Here is a 17383-nt window from a genome sequence, read left to right as displayed (position 1 = left end):
GCATGAATATCAAAAGCTAGCACGAGACAGGGCTTTATTTTGTACTGGGAAATGCTGATCAGCTGGTTGACAGGCAGGATTTCCGTGGATTCTCATCCAGTTGACCACTGAAAACTGCCACATCATATGTCTAAAAGTCTAAGTCTAAGTCAAAGTCTAAGCTTTGCTACAACACTTCTCCCATTTTCCCATTCATAATCATGAACAATTGATAAAAGAATGCTTGAAACAACATAGTTATACTAACTAATGGCATCATCTTGCCCCGTCTCTTGGTGAAATCTGCATATGAGTCAGGGTAGTGCTTCAGTAAGGGAGGAAGGACAGCACAGAAGGAAACCCTAGCTCACATCATGATGTACTTCTCTGGAATGAATGACATTATGCTGAGCTAATCATGCAAAGTTCTGTCACTGCCTGTTTTAAGCAGACCTCACCTATTCCTGGGTCACCAACACAACCGAACTTTGGAAATTGCCTGGACTACCAAACCTGCTTTTACTGGACAAGATACTTTACAAGAAAACAAAAAACAAAACAAAAAAACACCAAACCAAACAAAACACAAAACCATCTCTCCATCTCTCCTAATTCTACATTTCGTTATATTCTTTGCTAAGATCACTTTAAGCATCCACCTCAATTTACTATTCTAGTTTCCTGACTCTGGAAGTTTAGTTTAAAAATGCAAAAAAAAAAAGTATATATGTATACACAAAAATATATGTATTTTCCTAACATGTACAACCAAACTTAAAATCCAAAAGTCATACTGCTTCTTCCTCAGTCACACACAAGGATCTCAGGTCAGGCTTCTGCGGGCTAGATTATACTCCTCATTGTATCTTTACAATCCTGATGAAATGCTGCTTCTTATCAGCACAGCACTTAACATGGGTATATAAACCCTGTATGAATCAGAATAGGTCACTATGTGTTCATAGACAAAATGCAAACTGCACATCAAGACTCAACTACAATGGAGCTGACAGGTGGGATGTAATATCCGGAAAAGGAGACCCTGTGAAAAAGTGTAATACCAGTTTAGTTTAGCTTATCCCTTTCAATATCTGACTGCATTCTTCTCTCTCATACCACTTTCATCTCCCCTCTCTCCCACTCTATCTGTTGAGCAAACCTTAACCTGCATTCTTTGGTAGCTTTAACCTACTCGCCAACATGCAGTTGATATAAGCTTTAATACCAGTCTGTGACAAACAGAGCAGTGCATTTTGCAATTTCCCCATTTATTCACAGATCATGAATTTCCACTCTGCAATGAACAGCATTAATCTGAAGCTTTTTTATTTTCACTTCACAAGCTGTAGCCCAAGGATTCCTTTGCATTCTTCTTGTGCTGTTCTCCCAAGGTGGACTGCCATCATATACTTCTGCCTTCTAACAAATGAGGCAGAATATAGGAAAAAATATGGTGCTCCCTGGGGTACTGGAATCAAGTCCCACACACTCCTACAGCCCTCCCCTCACAGTGTGAAACCATTTTTTTTTTCTATTTGATCATAAGTCCACCAGGGGAGATTTTAGGCAAATTAGAGCCTTGCATGTTGAATCACCAGTAGACCTATCACAGACCTTGAAGTCTACTAGCTCCTGAGGATCAAATACTTACTGCTCTTGCAAGTGCAGCCTGCTGCAAATGTAAGCTGACACACTGAGGCAAACTCTGAATTTGCAGAAACCTGCTGTCCAAGGCATGAGGGTAAAGCACAGTGCTCAGCACAAAAGCCTATACAGGCAGGCAGGTGAACTGTCAAATGCCGAACAGTAAGCTAAAAAAAGAACTCTTAAATATGATAGGAATGTAGCCAACACTGAGCCTTAAGACCTAAGAAACATGAGTTTACATTTATGTTGCTCATTGGAAATGTGTTGACTACATTAAGAATAAATTAATGGACACAGGAATTTGTCAAAAAAATCCATTAAGGAGGGCACTCCACTAGTAAAGCGCACTAGTAGTCAGGGCATAATTCAATGCTTTGGTGGGTGATGAAAGAGACAGATGTTTCCATCTGCAGTTTCCTGCTAAAAAGGTAAAGCCGTATCATGCAAAAATCACAGAGAGAAACGCTCTTGGGAGTTTTTCTGGGTGCTAGCCATACGTGAATCTTGGGAGGTTAATCTTCATTGTTCTGTATCTCACAGAGCAAAAGAAGTCTCAGATTTTTCAGGAAGATTTATCATCGTTTCTTGTTACTATAATCTACAGCAACGTACATTCTATTTCTTGAGACGGTGCTATGAAACCACATCTTACTCAGGAATCAGGCAGTATCACATATTTACTTCAAGCATTGCTACAGTGCCAGGCAGAACACCACATCTGAGCCTGTAAGATGCCTTACACCTGAAGCCTCAAAGAAACCAAGGGGAGCTAAAAACACCTAATAACCAATGGGGGCAGTAATGGGTTGGATTTTACAACGGTCTAACACACAAACACATCAAAGGGATATTAATTTACCTTGGCCTTGTAGTACTCCTTGACTTCAGGCTGAATGGAATCAAAATCACCACTGATGTAATCAGGCAAGAAGCTGAAAGGTAAGCAACAAAATGAAAAATTAGTCCAATTTACTACTTTTTTTTTTACTTTTTTTTTTTTTTTTCCTCAAGAGTGCTAAAGGGTACAAGCATTAATCTCTCAGAGGAACAGGAGACAGTTAAAAGCATGTTAAAACACAAGTTGACACAAAGTAAGGTAACAGGCAAACTAAAACTGTCCCTTCTTTGCTGAGGGAGCTACACATCCTTACAACGTTTATACAGCTCCCCAGGTCAGTAAGGCAAGACTTGTATCTGCATGTTTCTAAAAAGAGAACTTGTCCCCTCAAATATCTTTCAAGCATATCACACAGCAAACTATTTGAAAAAGATTATCTTTGTGCTGTACATGTGCCTTGGCAGGTATCATTTGTCAGATGATAATGATAGCTTCTGAACAGCTGAGAGGTCACAAATGAGGAACTTCTCCCCTTTTTCCTTTCCTTCCTCCTATTTATTTATTTATTAAAAATCACTGAACAAGTTGAATTCAATGCAGCGTATCTGGTTTCAGGCAGCAATTCCAAATATTGCAGTCTGAAGTCACAGGCAAATAATAATAATGGCTCAAATGAGACTGCAGAACCATGAAAGATGGTATACAGGGGTCTTCTGTTGCAAAAACCTATGTCTTTCACAAAGGCCCTAAATTGGTCACCTTCAGTTTCAGAACACGATAAACATTAAGAGCTTTTATGGGCTGTCAAAGTACTGTAACTAGCTTGTTCAATTTAGCATGCGAGAATGTGGTGTATTTTTCTACCTATACAAAGTTTTTGAAGTTTGCTAATCACTTGTCACAAGGAAATGTATTCAATGCGGTTCTTATTCTCCTGGTGATTTACTGCATTAAAAATCTGATGAATAAGTAAAGTAGGATTAGTCTGTTTTGCCACTGTGATATGCTCCAATACACTATGAATGATGTTCATTTTCTTCCTTTCTTTCCTTCTTTTATTCCTATGCTAAAAAGAACACAGGATTGCTAATACATTAGATGACTGATTCAACAAGGTACCCACATTTGTTCCAAAGATTTGTATTTCAGTCATTACTGATGCCAACCATTTCTGTTCTTTTCTTCTCTTATTAGAAATCCTCTCCCCAGAACACGGAAACCAAATGCTCAGGGATTTTTAAGTTATACCTTGGATGTAAAAAATATATATGAAATTGATTTAAAATCCCAACTATCATTTGTAAAGTAATATTGCTGCAAATAACATAGAAAATGCAATGTTGTGATATTTATCTCAACTTGTTTGCCTTTTTTTTTTTAATTGTAGAATGCTTAGAAATATTTACTGCAGAAATTCTTATAAAATGTGAAATGAAACTTCAACTGCACTACAGAAAGAACAATTTAAGAATACTCTGAGGAAAAGAACATCGATACCCCAAAATAGAGCTTTCCATTTCGCCCAATTCTTGTAGTTTCAAGCAGCAGCTATGAAGACAGGTGTTTCAATAGCTGAGGCTCAACTGAGTTTTGAAATTAAAGCTGTGACTCCAGTGTTTTTTAACAAATGAAACACATAGCTCCTTTCCTCCATGGCTACTATACTTTATGATGGGCATGAGAGTTCATTAGCAAATTAGCTTATGGCTCAAGCTGAGTTACAAGGTATTAGGCAAGGCATACTGGGACATCTTTTAACACACGATTTTAAACAAATACTGCAGAGTCTACAAACTCCCCAAAGGAAAACTTACAAAGTTCCTGTGTTCTGGCTCCATTCAAAGATTTCGAAAGAGAGGCAGTGTACCTGGCTACCATTTCCTCTGAAAACTGAAAGCTGCTTCAGCAAAAGCTGGTAAGCATGGTTGTTGTGATTTAGTTTATGGGCAGCTATTGCATTTCAAATTCACTGCCCTCTGCTATTATTATGGCTGTTATAAAAGGATATGTTCCAAAAATAATGTCACCCAAAGTGATGTTACCACACTCGGGGCGGGGGAGGGCAGTCCCTTCTGTATCACGTTTTACTGAGGGCACAGAAAGCAATCTAAAGACATGCAAATACTTCAGTGCTCTGTTTTATATGCCCAAGTCAGGGTAGTTTGAAACCAGCAAAAACTAAACAGAAAATTAGGTTTGTTCCTTCATTGTAAGACTGAACACCTCAACATACAGACAAAAATTCCATGTTTGTAAAATTAAAATTTAAAATTGCTGTCAGTTTACCATCCTACAAGTTTGCCAATGACCTATTTACTGGTTGCACTGTGCCTAAAAAACTACAGCTAATCCTTTTCAATTTGTTATTTTCCTTTAGTTTACTCCCGTTTTAAACAAAGTAAAGTCACTCTAGGCATTACTGTGGTGCCCCTGGAAGTGAGCCCCGGATGTGAGCCCTGGATGCAGCCCAGCAAGTTGGCAATTAAGAACAACAGCAAGCTGCCATGAAAAGCCAACTGGATATGACACATTCACTCTGATGAAAAAGCTGATGTGTTAAGACTGTTCATCTTACTGAAATGCCGTGCATAAATCCAAAAGTGTCTTTGTAATTTTTTCTCTACAGTAACTACAGACTGCAGTGCTTTCGAGTAATCATTTCTCCCGAGCGCTTCAAGAGGAACAACTGGGAGCAGAATTAGCTGAAAAATATACCTTCTCTAAATCAAGTGCTTCTGCACAGCTTTTGCTCTCATCCAAACTAAAACCACTTCCATGACAAAAGATAGATGAAATTCTACATAAATTTTTACAAGGAAAAGCAACAAGAACCTCTATCAAGTCTCTCATGTACTCTGACAGCGTTCCTGGTTGCACTGGGTGTAACCCCTGCCAGGATGCTCTATGTCCCATTTCAAAACACTCTCTGTAAGTATTTTGCTTGTAGCCATCACAGAACCAGAAATGACTAACAGAGAATAAAGAATCCTGGCTGGGAAATAGAGGCCTCACCTCATCAAACATTGCCTTTTTCTAGAACAGCATTTTTCTCTTCCCTTCCCTTTGAGTAACAACAGAAACAAAGAAAATCTAGAAAGAAACTCTTGCTTCAGAAAAAAATATCCATCATGAGTAAATCTCAGTTTGCACCATTTGCCTCAAAAACATATCAGCTTTACCTTCAGAGGATGACTGTAGGTCTTTGTACCTCACCGACTATGCAAACCAATAAAAGCAAGCCAACATTCAGCTGAGAGTCAAAAGCTGTTTTTGACTTAGTCCTTTCAAGTTTTGTGGAACAAGGTGTCTGATTCAGGAGAGCAGAATTTAGTCAAAGCTATTTTCTTTTGCAATTAACAGACTGAAGTCTGCTAATGACAGGACTTAAGTCTTTATGTGCCGAGCTGTCCTAGACTAACTAGCCTCAGAGACGGTCAGCGCTAGCTGATTAAACAGAGAGGGAAAGTACTTGAGATATATATTGAAAAAGAAAACAACAACAACAAACCATACTAAAGGAACGTAAGAATATTTTGTAATAAATGGTTTTCACTTGTTTGCTTTTGGTATAGTTTTGTATTCACTCCAGAGTGCAGAACAATCCAGGAGAACAAGCTCTGGAGAATCCCATTATCAAGCTTACCACCATGTGAGCAGAAGAAATTTTGACAGAAAAAAGTAACCAGAAAGGTCTCTCCATAAAATCTATAACAGCAGCCTTTTTTTTTTTTAAAGTCTGGATTAAAAGCAGGTATTTTATCAGTCTAACTTATGCTTTCCTACCCTCTAACCTCAAATTCATGAACAATTCTTATTCTGTATCACAACTGTATATAAGATGACCACTTCTCTCAGTGACATACATGACACATATCCTTTAATACAGGAGGTTATCTTTTTTTGCCCAAGATGGCAAAAGATGTCTTTGATTCCTTTCCAAAGTTCAGTTTGAAATTTTAGTTTCTAAACAATCCCAGTGATGCAGTCTACTGCATTTTATAACCATGTTTTATGAGTCTTATTAGCTATTAATTAACACTCTTCATATTAGGTCATGATTAGCTCACCTGGCTTAATTCTCTGGTGCTCTACACTGACATTTATCAGAATCAAGTCAACTCTATAATCCCACTGGGACTCAAACTGTAACATTCCTGTGAAATCCTCCTAGTCCACTACGCTTTTTCTAGAGCTATCAAGAAGCATAACACCAGGTACTGAGCAACAAAAATACCTCAAAAGTCTTGGGCCAAATTGAGTTTTGTTTCTCTTCACTTACTGTTCTTTTTCCTTTTTATTTGTTTTTATTTTTTTGTTCCAGACCATTTTTGAGACATACAATATCTATCTAAAATGAGTTTGGAGGTACAAGGGCCAGGATTGCTTTCAGCTCAGGACCTGAAGGCACTTCCATAGCACAGTGGTCATGTTACATTTATAAAAGGAACATACAAACAAAAAAAGTAAGCAAATTTTCAGTATGAAACCTGTAAAGGTTCAACTAGCTTACAATAAAAGAGAAAAAGGAAAAAAAAAAGACCATAAGTTTTGAGACAGACCCCAACTAGGACATTTATCTAAACTGGACAAAGGCTGAAAGTTGAGTGAACAGTTTTATGAACTCCCAGGATGCTGGGCTGCAGAGCAAGGAAAAAAAAAAGTAGCACATCTACGATAATACACCAATGAAATTTTAGTCACCACTACCATAAAACAGTGATCAACTCTATCCATAGATACAGATTATGAAATGAATAGAAGCTATTTAAACTCTGAGGTTCTCATGCTAAGTAAGCACAACCATGCCTTTTGCCTTCAAGAAAACCATATACTTGACACAGCTTAATTCAATAAGCAGAGTTATTTTCAAATATTCAACAGTAATGAACATCATGTTAAATTTTAAACATCTGAAGACTTGCTTCTTTATTCACTTTAAGAATTCAGTGTGAAGTGGTAAATATGTCTTTTTATATAGTTACAAAAGAAAAAAAATATAACATGCCACACTTCAGCAGTTACTTTATAATAAAAAACTGCACTGACTCCTTAAATAAATTGCTCTGGCATCTCTGTTCAGTTCTATCATTAATTCAAAGTTACAGTTTCCTAGTACTATTGACTTTTCTTGTGATGTAGCTCCTTTAGCACATAATTGTCTGCAATTAACCTTTTTTAAACAAATGTTAACATCAGAGACATGAACATTTAAAGGCAGTTATCTGTGGTACCCTTTGCTTTCTTCAGTTACAGCACAGAAAACAATCCCACCCAGACAAGCTGTATGTGCCCCAGCTGTATCACTCAAGGGCACAGAGTGGGTTCCCCATATTTTTTTTACACCACTAAAAATAAATTTTAAAAATCACTGCCTTTTACCCTGGAATAATAGACACACACAAGCTACTTCCAGGCAGAAAAACGCAGTGAAGATGCCATGATTCCGATTTACCATGAAAAAAGTCACTAAAGTCAGCCTTGACTTTCGTAAGCATCTTGTAGTTGGGAATACAGAAGGTAATACAGAAGGCACCTTAGCATTTCTTCAGGATAAATATTTAAACCATTTTAACAACAGCAACAAAATGAATGCCCTCAAAACTAGTTTTCTGACTGGTAAGATGCACAGTTTGCCCTCCTGACTGTCAGTTTTTGACTGGAAGGATGAGGGTCGCTCTGGTCAGAAGGGTGCTAAGTCTGTTTAAATCTGTCAGAAGAATCCCGCTAACTGCTGTGAAAATCAAAGTCTCTTTTTAACTCCCAGAGACAGCCACAGCACAAGTTGATGTCATTTACATTTTGTCTCAAAGCAGCACACTCACATGCCCCGTCTAACTGTATGGAGGGATGTTCTTGGGGAAAGGAGAAATGTCAGACTGCAAGATATATTCAGAGTTAATGGATATTAAATCTATAAATGTCTTCTTGGTATTACCTGCAAGGTTATGGCAAGTAAGCTTCACACCTGAAGCTTAAAAGCCAAACAATTGAGTAGCAACAGAATTAATGAATTTCAAACTGGTCATGAAAAACATTGTGTTTTGGTTCACCTCAAACTCATCACAGGCAGGATTCCCTAACCTAGTAAAAAAACAGCTGAAGCACAGTTCCTAGCTCCACCCTCTGCTTCCCAGTTAAGACCCACCCTGAAGTCAGCTAGCCTACTTTTCCTGACTCCACGGTTCACATCACTGCTATTTTAATCCAGAAGTCCCCCTTATCACTGTATAACTTTTGTATCAGGGTGCAACTGACAATGGTGTTATGCTAGTTGCTGTATGAATTCAGAAACAAAACAAAACAAACAAGAAAACAACAAACAAGCCTGCAAAGCCCATCCCTTCTTCAAGATCTTAGTAATCCCTAATGTTCATTATGCAATTGCTTACACAGAAAAGTAATTCCCAAACAACATTTTGTACACTACAATAAATCTAGACAACAGATTTAGCACAAAAAATAAGAACAGCAGAGAAAACTATGCTACAGACCCAAGATCAACAAAGAATGCGAGTATATGCACATGAAAGGACATATAAAAATACCAGATTTGAGTGACCCTGCCAGAATTCTTTGCATAGATTATTACCAAGTGTAGGGGCTACAATCAAGAAGCTTCATGGTTAAAAGTACTTGTTAATACCTGGAAACCTTGGAGAAGAGCTTCTTTTCCCCTTACTTTATCAAAAAGCTTAGTGTTACAGAGCATAAAAGTATTGTTTTATTTGCAAATGCTGTGATTTAAAGAAAAAGATAAAAAAAATGTGTGAAGATACAAGGGCAATAATGAATTCATTTATGCTTGCTTGGTATGCAGTGTCACCTTGCAAATAATAAAAAATACCTGAAATAAATTGCAGAACTTATTACCCTCAGCTCTAACTGCTATGCAAAGCACACATCAGGGGAACATTTCTGCAGGGGACGGCCAATGAGCTCCCATTATCATTAACAAAAATCATGCAGCTAATGCCCTGCTTCAAAACTTTTCCCTTAGTGACAGAGAAGAGTATTAATGATAGCTACAACTGTTGCATTTTTATTCTTAATTGCCAATATTTGAAACTGTTCTCCAGTTGCAATCAATACAGTATAAAATAAAAGGATGCTCCAATATTTAAGAAATGCTCACTTGTTCATCACGGTGCTGGACACCCTCCTGCATTCAGGTACATACAAGTATTTTGGAAAAAAAAGGAATACTGCACACAGGACAAGGACTGCTGCTAAAATACTTCCTTTTTATTACTTATAGACTCATACATTGCTCAAAATAAAGCATGCACGAATGCAACATTGCCACCAGCACCTCAGAGTCAAATAAAGATGAGAAAGAAACAGATGTCATAATTTGCCCGAAAATTTGAGGAAAACAAGCCACTACATTAGAGAAAGGTGAATTGCTCATTAACATTTTAGACAGTATGTGAAGAATGAAAGGGATAGGATTGTATCTAAGATGTGGTAAATTTACATTGAAAGTCACAAGCTACACAAACTGAGATTTAGATACCAGTCTCAAAAAGGCAGCACTGGGAGCTGGAGTCAGATCTGGGAATCTTCAAGGAGTGCCACAGAAGTTGGATTTTGATGCTCCAAGGTAAGAAGAAACTCCAAGACAGAATAAATAATTTCTCTTCGTTCCCAGATGAGCTAGAAATGGGCATGTTATATTTTTCTCTCTAACTAGGTATTTGCTAATAATCCCTACTGTGGCTTGAAAACTCGTTATACAATTTTAAGTCAGTTTTGACAACTACTATATTAAATCTAAGCATCCATTCACACTGCTAAGAATGGTTAAAAGTCAAACACAATAAAAAGTTACACACAAAAGATGTTCACTGGGATTTCTTTGCTTCCATAATTTATTTACTCTCACCTGAGTACCTGAAGTACCTGCTATGAATTTAGCATCTGTTTAAGTACTTCCAAAAACAGGGAAGACCACCTATGCAGGAGAGGTTGAGTTGTTTTGCTTCTTCAAGGCTTGAAACTGCAAGTAAAGTTGCAGCAGAAACCCTCTAGAGCCCTTTCTACACAATGACTCACTAGCATAATGAGAAGAGATTTATACCCTTACTGAGCAACCTGTTCCAAGCGGGCACAAATGCTGACCCTTCAGGAAAAGCCTGTAGGTTTTTAAATGTCTTAATTATGCTTCTCCTGTTCAGGCCTGCATTTTACTTTCTGGTTTCCATGTACAAATTCTTTTGTAGGTTAATTTTTTGTTTTGTGGCCAGAAAAGAGACATCTTGAAAATTACGTATATGAAGAACCAGCCATAAAAAGTAAATTGCCACACAAAAGATTATTTAGAAACACCTACTCAGAAGACATGAAGTCTTAACAGAGTAACCCAGAAAGAGCATCTGAAGACAACATAACTACTGATAGGCAAAGTTGACTCCCATATGGTTAATGAAAGTATCTTCTGCTCTGAACTCTTATTTTTCTGTAAAGCAACCATTGAACAAACTCTAGACTCTGTGTGTGTATGTGTGTGGATGTGTTGGAGTACCTCAAATACAATAATATGACTTCTTTGGGTTTTGAGCCCTTACATTGATAAGCCACACAATATTTTACAAAGAAACAACACACTGAGGATCCTGAAAACACTTGGGCTACACAGAGGAACAAGACAGAGGAACTGCTTTATCTTTGTAGAGAATGTGAAATCACACAGCAAGCAACAGACAAAACACACGTAACTGCACACAGCTGTTTGAAGTCTGTCATCTCTGTAGGGCTGAAATTTGGTAAGTCACTGGGAGGCAAAAGTTTTGTTAAACCTTTCACTGCTGACCTCTGCTGCAGCTTGTCTGGAGGTGGCGGAGAACCGTGATGTTCCACTGAAGCATCAGCATTTCAAAAGGTAACTGCACCTCCTGCCCAGCCAGCACAAAAGCATTAATTAGAGAGAGAGAGCAGAAGATAAATGAGCATACAAGATGAGAGTTGGACTATAACCGAAGCTCAGTAACCTTTGCTTAGTAACCATCCTTGTTTTCATTAGACTAACTCAAGTGAACAGTCCCCCATTTCTACACAGTTTAGCTACACGATGTGTGATTGTAGTTCATTATAGAACTTGTGATTTAGACAACAACATACCAAAAAGTTTAAACGAAATTCTTTTAAGGTTAGTTCTAATTGCAAAGGTAAAAGGTTGGCATCAAGATGTCTGAAGGAACTGGTGAAAAAGTGTTTAATACATCTGTGACCCTGTCTTCTGTGGGCTGGAGCACCCCAACTGGGTAAGGCTTCTGCAGGTGGTAGAAGAAACCAACACACTTTCACCCTTTTCTTACCCCCCTCACAGTGCCACTGACTACAGGGTTAAAGTACCAGAATGGGTATTTTAGTTGGCACAATCAGCAGGTTTACAGTTCTGAATACAGACAAGCAGTTCTCTCTCTCAAGTTAAGATTACAACTACTTCAAATAATCATTTTGGTGAGCGTAGCGATAATTTAAATGACTCCGATAAAACTCTAATTAAGTTAGAATAAAAAAGAATAAAAACCTTTTATAGTTACCTGACATATGGATGAAATTAAGGAACAAAATAAAACTGCAACTCTTTTTTACAAATAAATCTACCTTTTGATCACAAACCAATATGGTTGGTTGGAATGTTTTTTTTGTAACAAGGTTTTTATTTGTGTTTTCATTTTTCCTAACGGAATAAAGACTGGGGGATTGATAATATATGTTCATCTAAGGAAATGTCATCTATCTCTTCCTGTTTTCTTCTGTAAAATGCTTAAACCTTTAAAATAACCAAGTCCATACGTATGCTCTGCACAAGGATGTCCAGTTGACAATGACTTTCTGGATCTAATTTTTTATTTCTTTCTGTTCCTTAGTGAACAAACCTCCATGTAACAAAACCTAATAAACTCAACCTGTGGTAGTGCCACTCTGATCACTCTGCTGGCTGTCTGCTTTCCCAATGACTATGACTACCAAGTGTAAAAAAAAAACACCCTAACCTTGCTGTTAATGTCTTCCTTTTCACAGAATCACACAGAATCATCTAGGTTGGAAGAGACCTCCAAGATCACCCAGTCCAACCTCTGACTTAACACAAGTCCTCCACTAAACCACTAAGCTCAACAACTAAACGTCTTTTAAAGACCTCCAGGGACGGTGACTGAACCACTTCCCTGGGCAGCCCATTCCAATGCCTAACAACCCTTTCAGTAAACAAGTTCTTCCTGATATCCAACCTAAACCTCCCCTGGCGCAACTTTAGCCCGTTCCCCCTCGTCCTGTCACCAGGCACGTGGGAGAATAGACCAACCCCCACCTCGCTACAGCCTCCTTTAAGATACCTGTAGAGCGCGATAAGGTCACCCCTGAGCTCCTCTTCTCCAGGCTGAACAATCCCAGCTCCCTCAGCCGCTCCTCGTAAGACTTGTTCTCCAGACCCCTCATCAGCTTCGTTGCCCTTCTCTGGACTCGCTCGAGCACCTCCATGTCCTTCTTGTAGCGAGGGGCCCAAAACTGAACACAGTACTCGAGGTGCGGCCTCACCAGAGCCGAGTACAGGGGGACAATCACCTCCCTAGACCTGCTGGCCACACTGCTTCTTATACAAGCCAGGATGCTGTTGGCCTTCTTGGCCACCTGAGCACACTGCTGGCTCATATTCAGCCAACTGTCAGCCAATACTCCCAGGTCTTTCTCTGCCAGGCAGCTTTCCAACCACTCATCTCCCAGCCTGTAGCGCTGCTTGGGGTTGTTGCGCCCCAGGTGCAGGACCCGGCACTTGGCCTTGTTGAACCTCATACAGTTGGCCTCAGCCCATCGGTCCAGCCCATCCAGATCCTCCTGCAGAGCCTTCCTACCCTTAAGCAGATCGACACACGCACCTAACTTGGTGTCATCTGCAAGCTTACTGAGGGTGCACTCGATCCCCTCATCCAGATCATCAATGAAGAGAACTGGCCCTAGTACTGAGCCCTGGGGGACTCCACTAGTGACCGGCCTCCAACTGGATTTAACTCCATTCACCATGACGTTTGCTTTGCTGCAATCAGATCACTCCTCCTTGCAGTCAGGAGAGCTTCCAAATGCTCCCCAAAGAGAAGGTCTTTTTAGAAGCTAGCCATCACCACCAAAAGGGTGCTAACTGCAGCCCTCTGGACAGCTGATCTGAAAAGATGCGAGAGCAATTGCACAGTCATGGAATCCAGTGCAAGGGTGGGAAAAGACCATTAGGAGAAAAAAAAAAAAAAGAATTTAGCACTGGCCAAAGCATCATGCTAGACCCTGAAGTCCTTCTCATTTCTAGGTGCTCCCTTTACACACCAAAAGCAGTGGCTATCACACAGACACTCAGAAGGTATCATCTTTTCTTGTCCTCAGCTACTGCTTAATGCTGGAGTAATTCCCCAACAGTTCAGAGATAAGCTAACCTCCAGTAGCTGAGGATCTAGTTTATATCAATTATTTCATAATTTAGCCCCCAGCTGTTACATATGAAGACTAAGAAGCAGGATGTTTCTTTTCAGATGTATTGCAAACCTGCATACCCACCTAGGCTATGTTGTGCTCATTTGACCTACTGATATTTTACCTGCAGCTTATTAGACTAATTTTACCAAAGAAATGCTGATCCTAAGCACAACTTACAGTTGGTTGTGTAACAATCACAGGAGTCTGCCCAGATTTTTACATCTGGTACATACTTAATGATCCTAACTACTGAGAAAGAACAGCAAATGCATCAAGGCAGCAAATTTGTGCAAGAAGTCCAGTTTTGCAAATAATATTTTCTGCAGCTCATATTAGAAGTCACCCATCACTGCAGAGACTTAACTACAGAAATCACTAACAAGCAGCAAGAATCTGCACTTATGTGCTGAAATTCTTACTGGGTCCCACACATATATGCACTGCTGTTGCTATTAAGTCTTAATGTCCAGACTGTGGCTGGGACTCCTCCACCAAACTCTAGTTGTACGTAGCTTAGAAAGGGGAGAGCTGGCTGTCATCACTAGTGTTTCATAAAAAGCATGGAAATTTGTCGTGGAGGGATGACTTCAAGAGAACCTGAGCCATCTCTCCAGTGTGTATCCACAGTGTTTACTTCCCAATGTAGAATTTAGAGCACACACGGCAGTGTTTAGATATCTAAACACCTGACAGATATCAAAGCCAGGCGGGTAAAGGTATAGATTTAGTGCTCATTTATAAATGGCAATCACAGAAACATTTGCACACACTATCTGTTCCCAATTCTCCCCCTCTCCAGCCCTCCTCCTTTTTTGTCTATGTGGGTTAAAAACACCCTCAGACAGAAAATACCACTTTCTGGATAAAAAGCATGTCATCCAAAGAGCCCTCATCTTGGGGTCTGTACAAGCAATTTTCTATGAAACAGAGTAGCTGAAAAAACTTTTAATGTACCTCTGGTACTGTTGATGCCTATTTATTATAAGAATTATAACAATATCTCACACATCAACTTCACTATTATGATTAAAAAAATACTTATAAAACCCCTAACTGCTATCTTACTAAGTTATATTATCATCATAACCACTGCCATGTAAATTTTTATTAAATTTCAAAACACCAATTAACTTTTCTTACAGAATCAGAAATAGATCTTAAGGACACAGATCATACCCATAAATAATGCAAAAGCAATGGTGGGCTCTCAGAAAAAGCTATCCTCTCTAAGAAGAGAGAGGTTCAGGATTGCAGTGTGGACCATTGCTATGGAAAATTCACTACCATGTGTTTTTTTTTCCACACATTTTAACACCAGCAGATCACTAATTCACAGGCTTGTAAGTTTTCGAAAAGTGTGTACAGTTGGGAGGAATAGTCCAATCTGCCTGATAATGAGAAAAGAGACCCCTATTTAACTGGAATGAGAGAAGAACTCTCACTGAAGTTACTTTTTCAGTTGTCCTCTGAGAAAAAATGAAAGTCCTCCTGAAGATTAATGGAGAACTACATTTCATTGTAAGCAAAAACGCCAACTAAATCCTCAGCTGCTAAATACCTGCATAAACTCAGATGCCAAATAAGTTGGCACCAGTCAGCTACGGCCAGTCAGCCAGTAATAAACAGGAGTTTGTAATTACATGCTGATGAAAATGCACAGAGATTTTTGGACCACTCCCACCTTCAAATTCAGCTCTGTGAGCTTAGGAGGTGAGGCATACCTGCTCTCTCGCTAAGTTAGCGATGGCTGGTGTGGTTCACACAGCAGCAATTTTGGGGGATCCCATCACCCTTGTTTTTGGCAATACAGCTACCTAATTTCCTAAAACACCACCTCCCTTACCTAGGTCCATGATGCAGAGGCAGTTGGTGAACACAAACTCCTCTCAGAGACGTGGGATGACAGATGGGTCTAAGTCCCAAAAAGGGTCATGCTGCAGCAACAAGACAATGCACCTTTTTTTGGAGGCTGGGCTGAGCAATCAAACAGTCATTTCTTTTCAGCTGCTCTCCTGACTGATGATGATAAATGGAAGGGTAGAAGTAACGTGGAAAGATTCTGAAGTGTTATAAGATTTTACAAAATTCAGGTTCTGAGATTCACATTTATTCTTTATAGAGTTCAGGCATTATTAGGTATGAGCAGTTTTATCCATACCTTTCTTTCCACAAGTTGGGCAAAACAGTTTACAAATGCAGCTTTCAGATGTTGATGTACTATGAAAGAAAAAACCTAACATAATGAAAATTACTTTTAGAGCACAGAAGTAAGAAATTAAAACTACAACTTACTGGTAAACCATGCTGTTCTACATTATTATAACACATTTGGCCACTAAAATCATTCACTTCACAGATAATAGAGTGTGAACATCAGAATCAGCTGATTTACAATGCTGGTTGGGGGAAAAAAAATCTACATTTGGACTGACAACTTGTCTGTGGACCTGTGCCAAGATCCTGCCTAATACACTTGAACATGCTGAAATATTAAACCCCAGAAGCACAAGAATGAAAAGAGAAATTCTGATGAGCTCTTAAACAGGGTCATGAACACGACTGTATTTCTGTTGGTGCTACTGAAAGAAGTGAAATATTGCGGCAGCTTTTCCTGTGTGAAAGCAGCAAGGAAAGACTGTTCGACTGACTAAAAATGTGATTTCTGCAGAATCATGAAGGCATCACCCTCCTGATGAAAAGTCCTCTTCAGGAATGCTATCAGCCTGCTCAGAACCGCTCCTGAGATGTATTATGATCACATATATGCATGGCAGTGCTGACCACTTAATCCCCCTTCTGTCATATGCAAGTTGGAGAACAAAAATTACACTGACACCCAAGGGTATTTTATAATAGAATATGAAATAAAATAATAAATTTGCATGTGATTTTGGCTTTGTCTTGTAGTACTGCATTATACACCAAATATTCCTGGCCTCTCAGTCATTACTATTTAATTATGACAGAACACCTTTCTTTCATACTTAATTAACCTTTGAAAGGAGTTTGTGACCTTGGGACCCTTCTGCACACTTGCACCACGCTGTTAGAATATTGCTCTGCCAGGAAACATTTCCTTTTATGCTGAGGTTTAATGAAATGCAGAGGCTTTTATGGGGAATACATGAGATACGAGAACCCTGCATGTGGTCACTTAATAAACAAGAGCCAGAGCATATAAATTAGAATCATAAATTGATACTAGATTAACATTAAAGGAAACCGTGAGATTTTCCCCAGAAGACATTACAGAAAACATGATCTCTAATGTTCTTCCCTACTAGTTTGACTTTGGGGTATGGAAAAAGAAGTATGGAAACAAGGAGGGATTTACCCATGTAATTCTTCTCTGTTTTAGCCCCATGAAGTGCAGGTGTCCCCCCAAGCCCAACCACAGCACAGGCAGTTCCAGTACCCGTCTTTGTCAGAAACTGCTGTTCAATTTGAAACGCT

The 17383-nt window shown here is 39.1% G+C and overlaps 1 protein-coding gene across 18 annotated transcripts in view; it reads right to left on the bottom strand.

Moving 5' to 3' along the window:
• TPK1 (thiamin pyrophosphokinase 1) overlaps window positions 1–17383 on the bottom strand; it is a 322063-nt gene that overhangs the window by 160939 nt on the left and 143741 nt on the right. For 16 of the 18 annotated variants that reach the window (XM_035552546.2, XM_050709121.1, XM_035552547.2 and 13 more), the window contains one exon: window positions 2486–2558. In XM_035552546.2, coding sequence (XP_035408439.1) covers window positions 2486–2558 — 73 coding nt within the window. Of the gene's footprint in view, window positions 1–2485; window positions 2559–11273; window positions 11356–17383 lie in introns of those variants that run through there. The other 2 variants (XM_050709116.1, XM_035552554.2) reach the window with 2 other exon arrangements.

The sequence above is a fragment of the Cygnus atratus genome, chromosome 2 (genome assembly GCF_013377495.2).
Source record: "Cygnus atratus isolate AKBS03 ecotype Queensland, Australia chromosome 2, CAtr_DNAZoo_HiC_assembly, whole genome shotgun sequence".
Classification (NCBI taxonomy): domain Eukaryota; kingdom Metazoa; phylum Chordata; class Aves; order Anseriformes; family Anatidae; genus Cygnus; species Cygnus atratus.
Note: the sequence above shows the minus strand (reverse complement) of the source record. Positions and strands in the feature narration are given on the sequence as shown.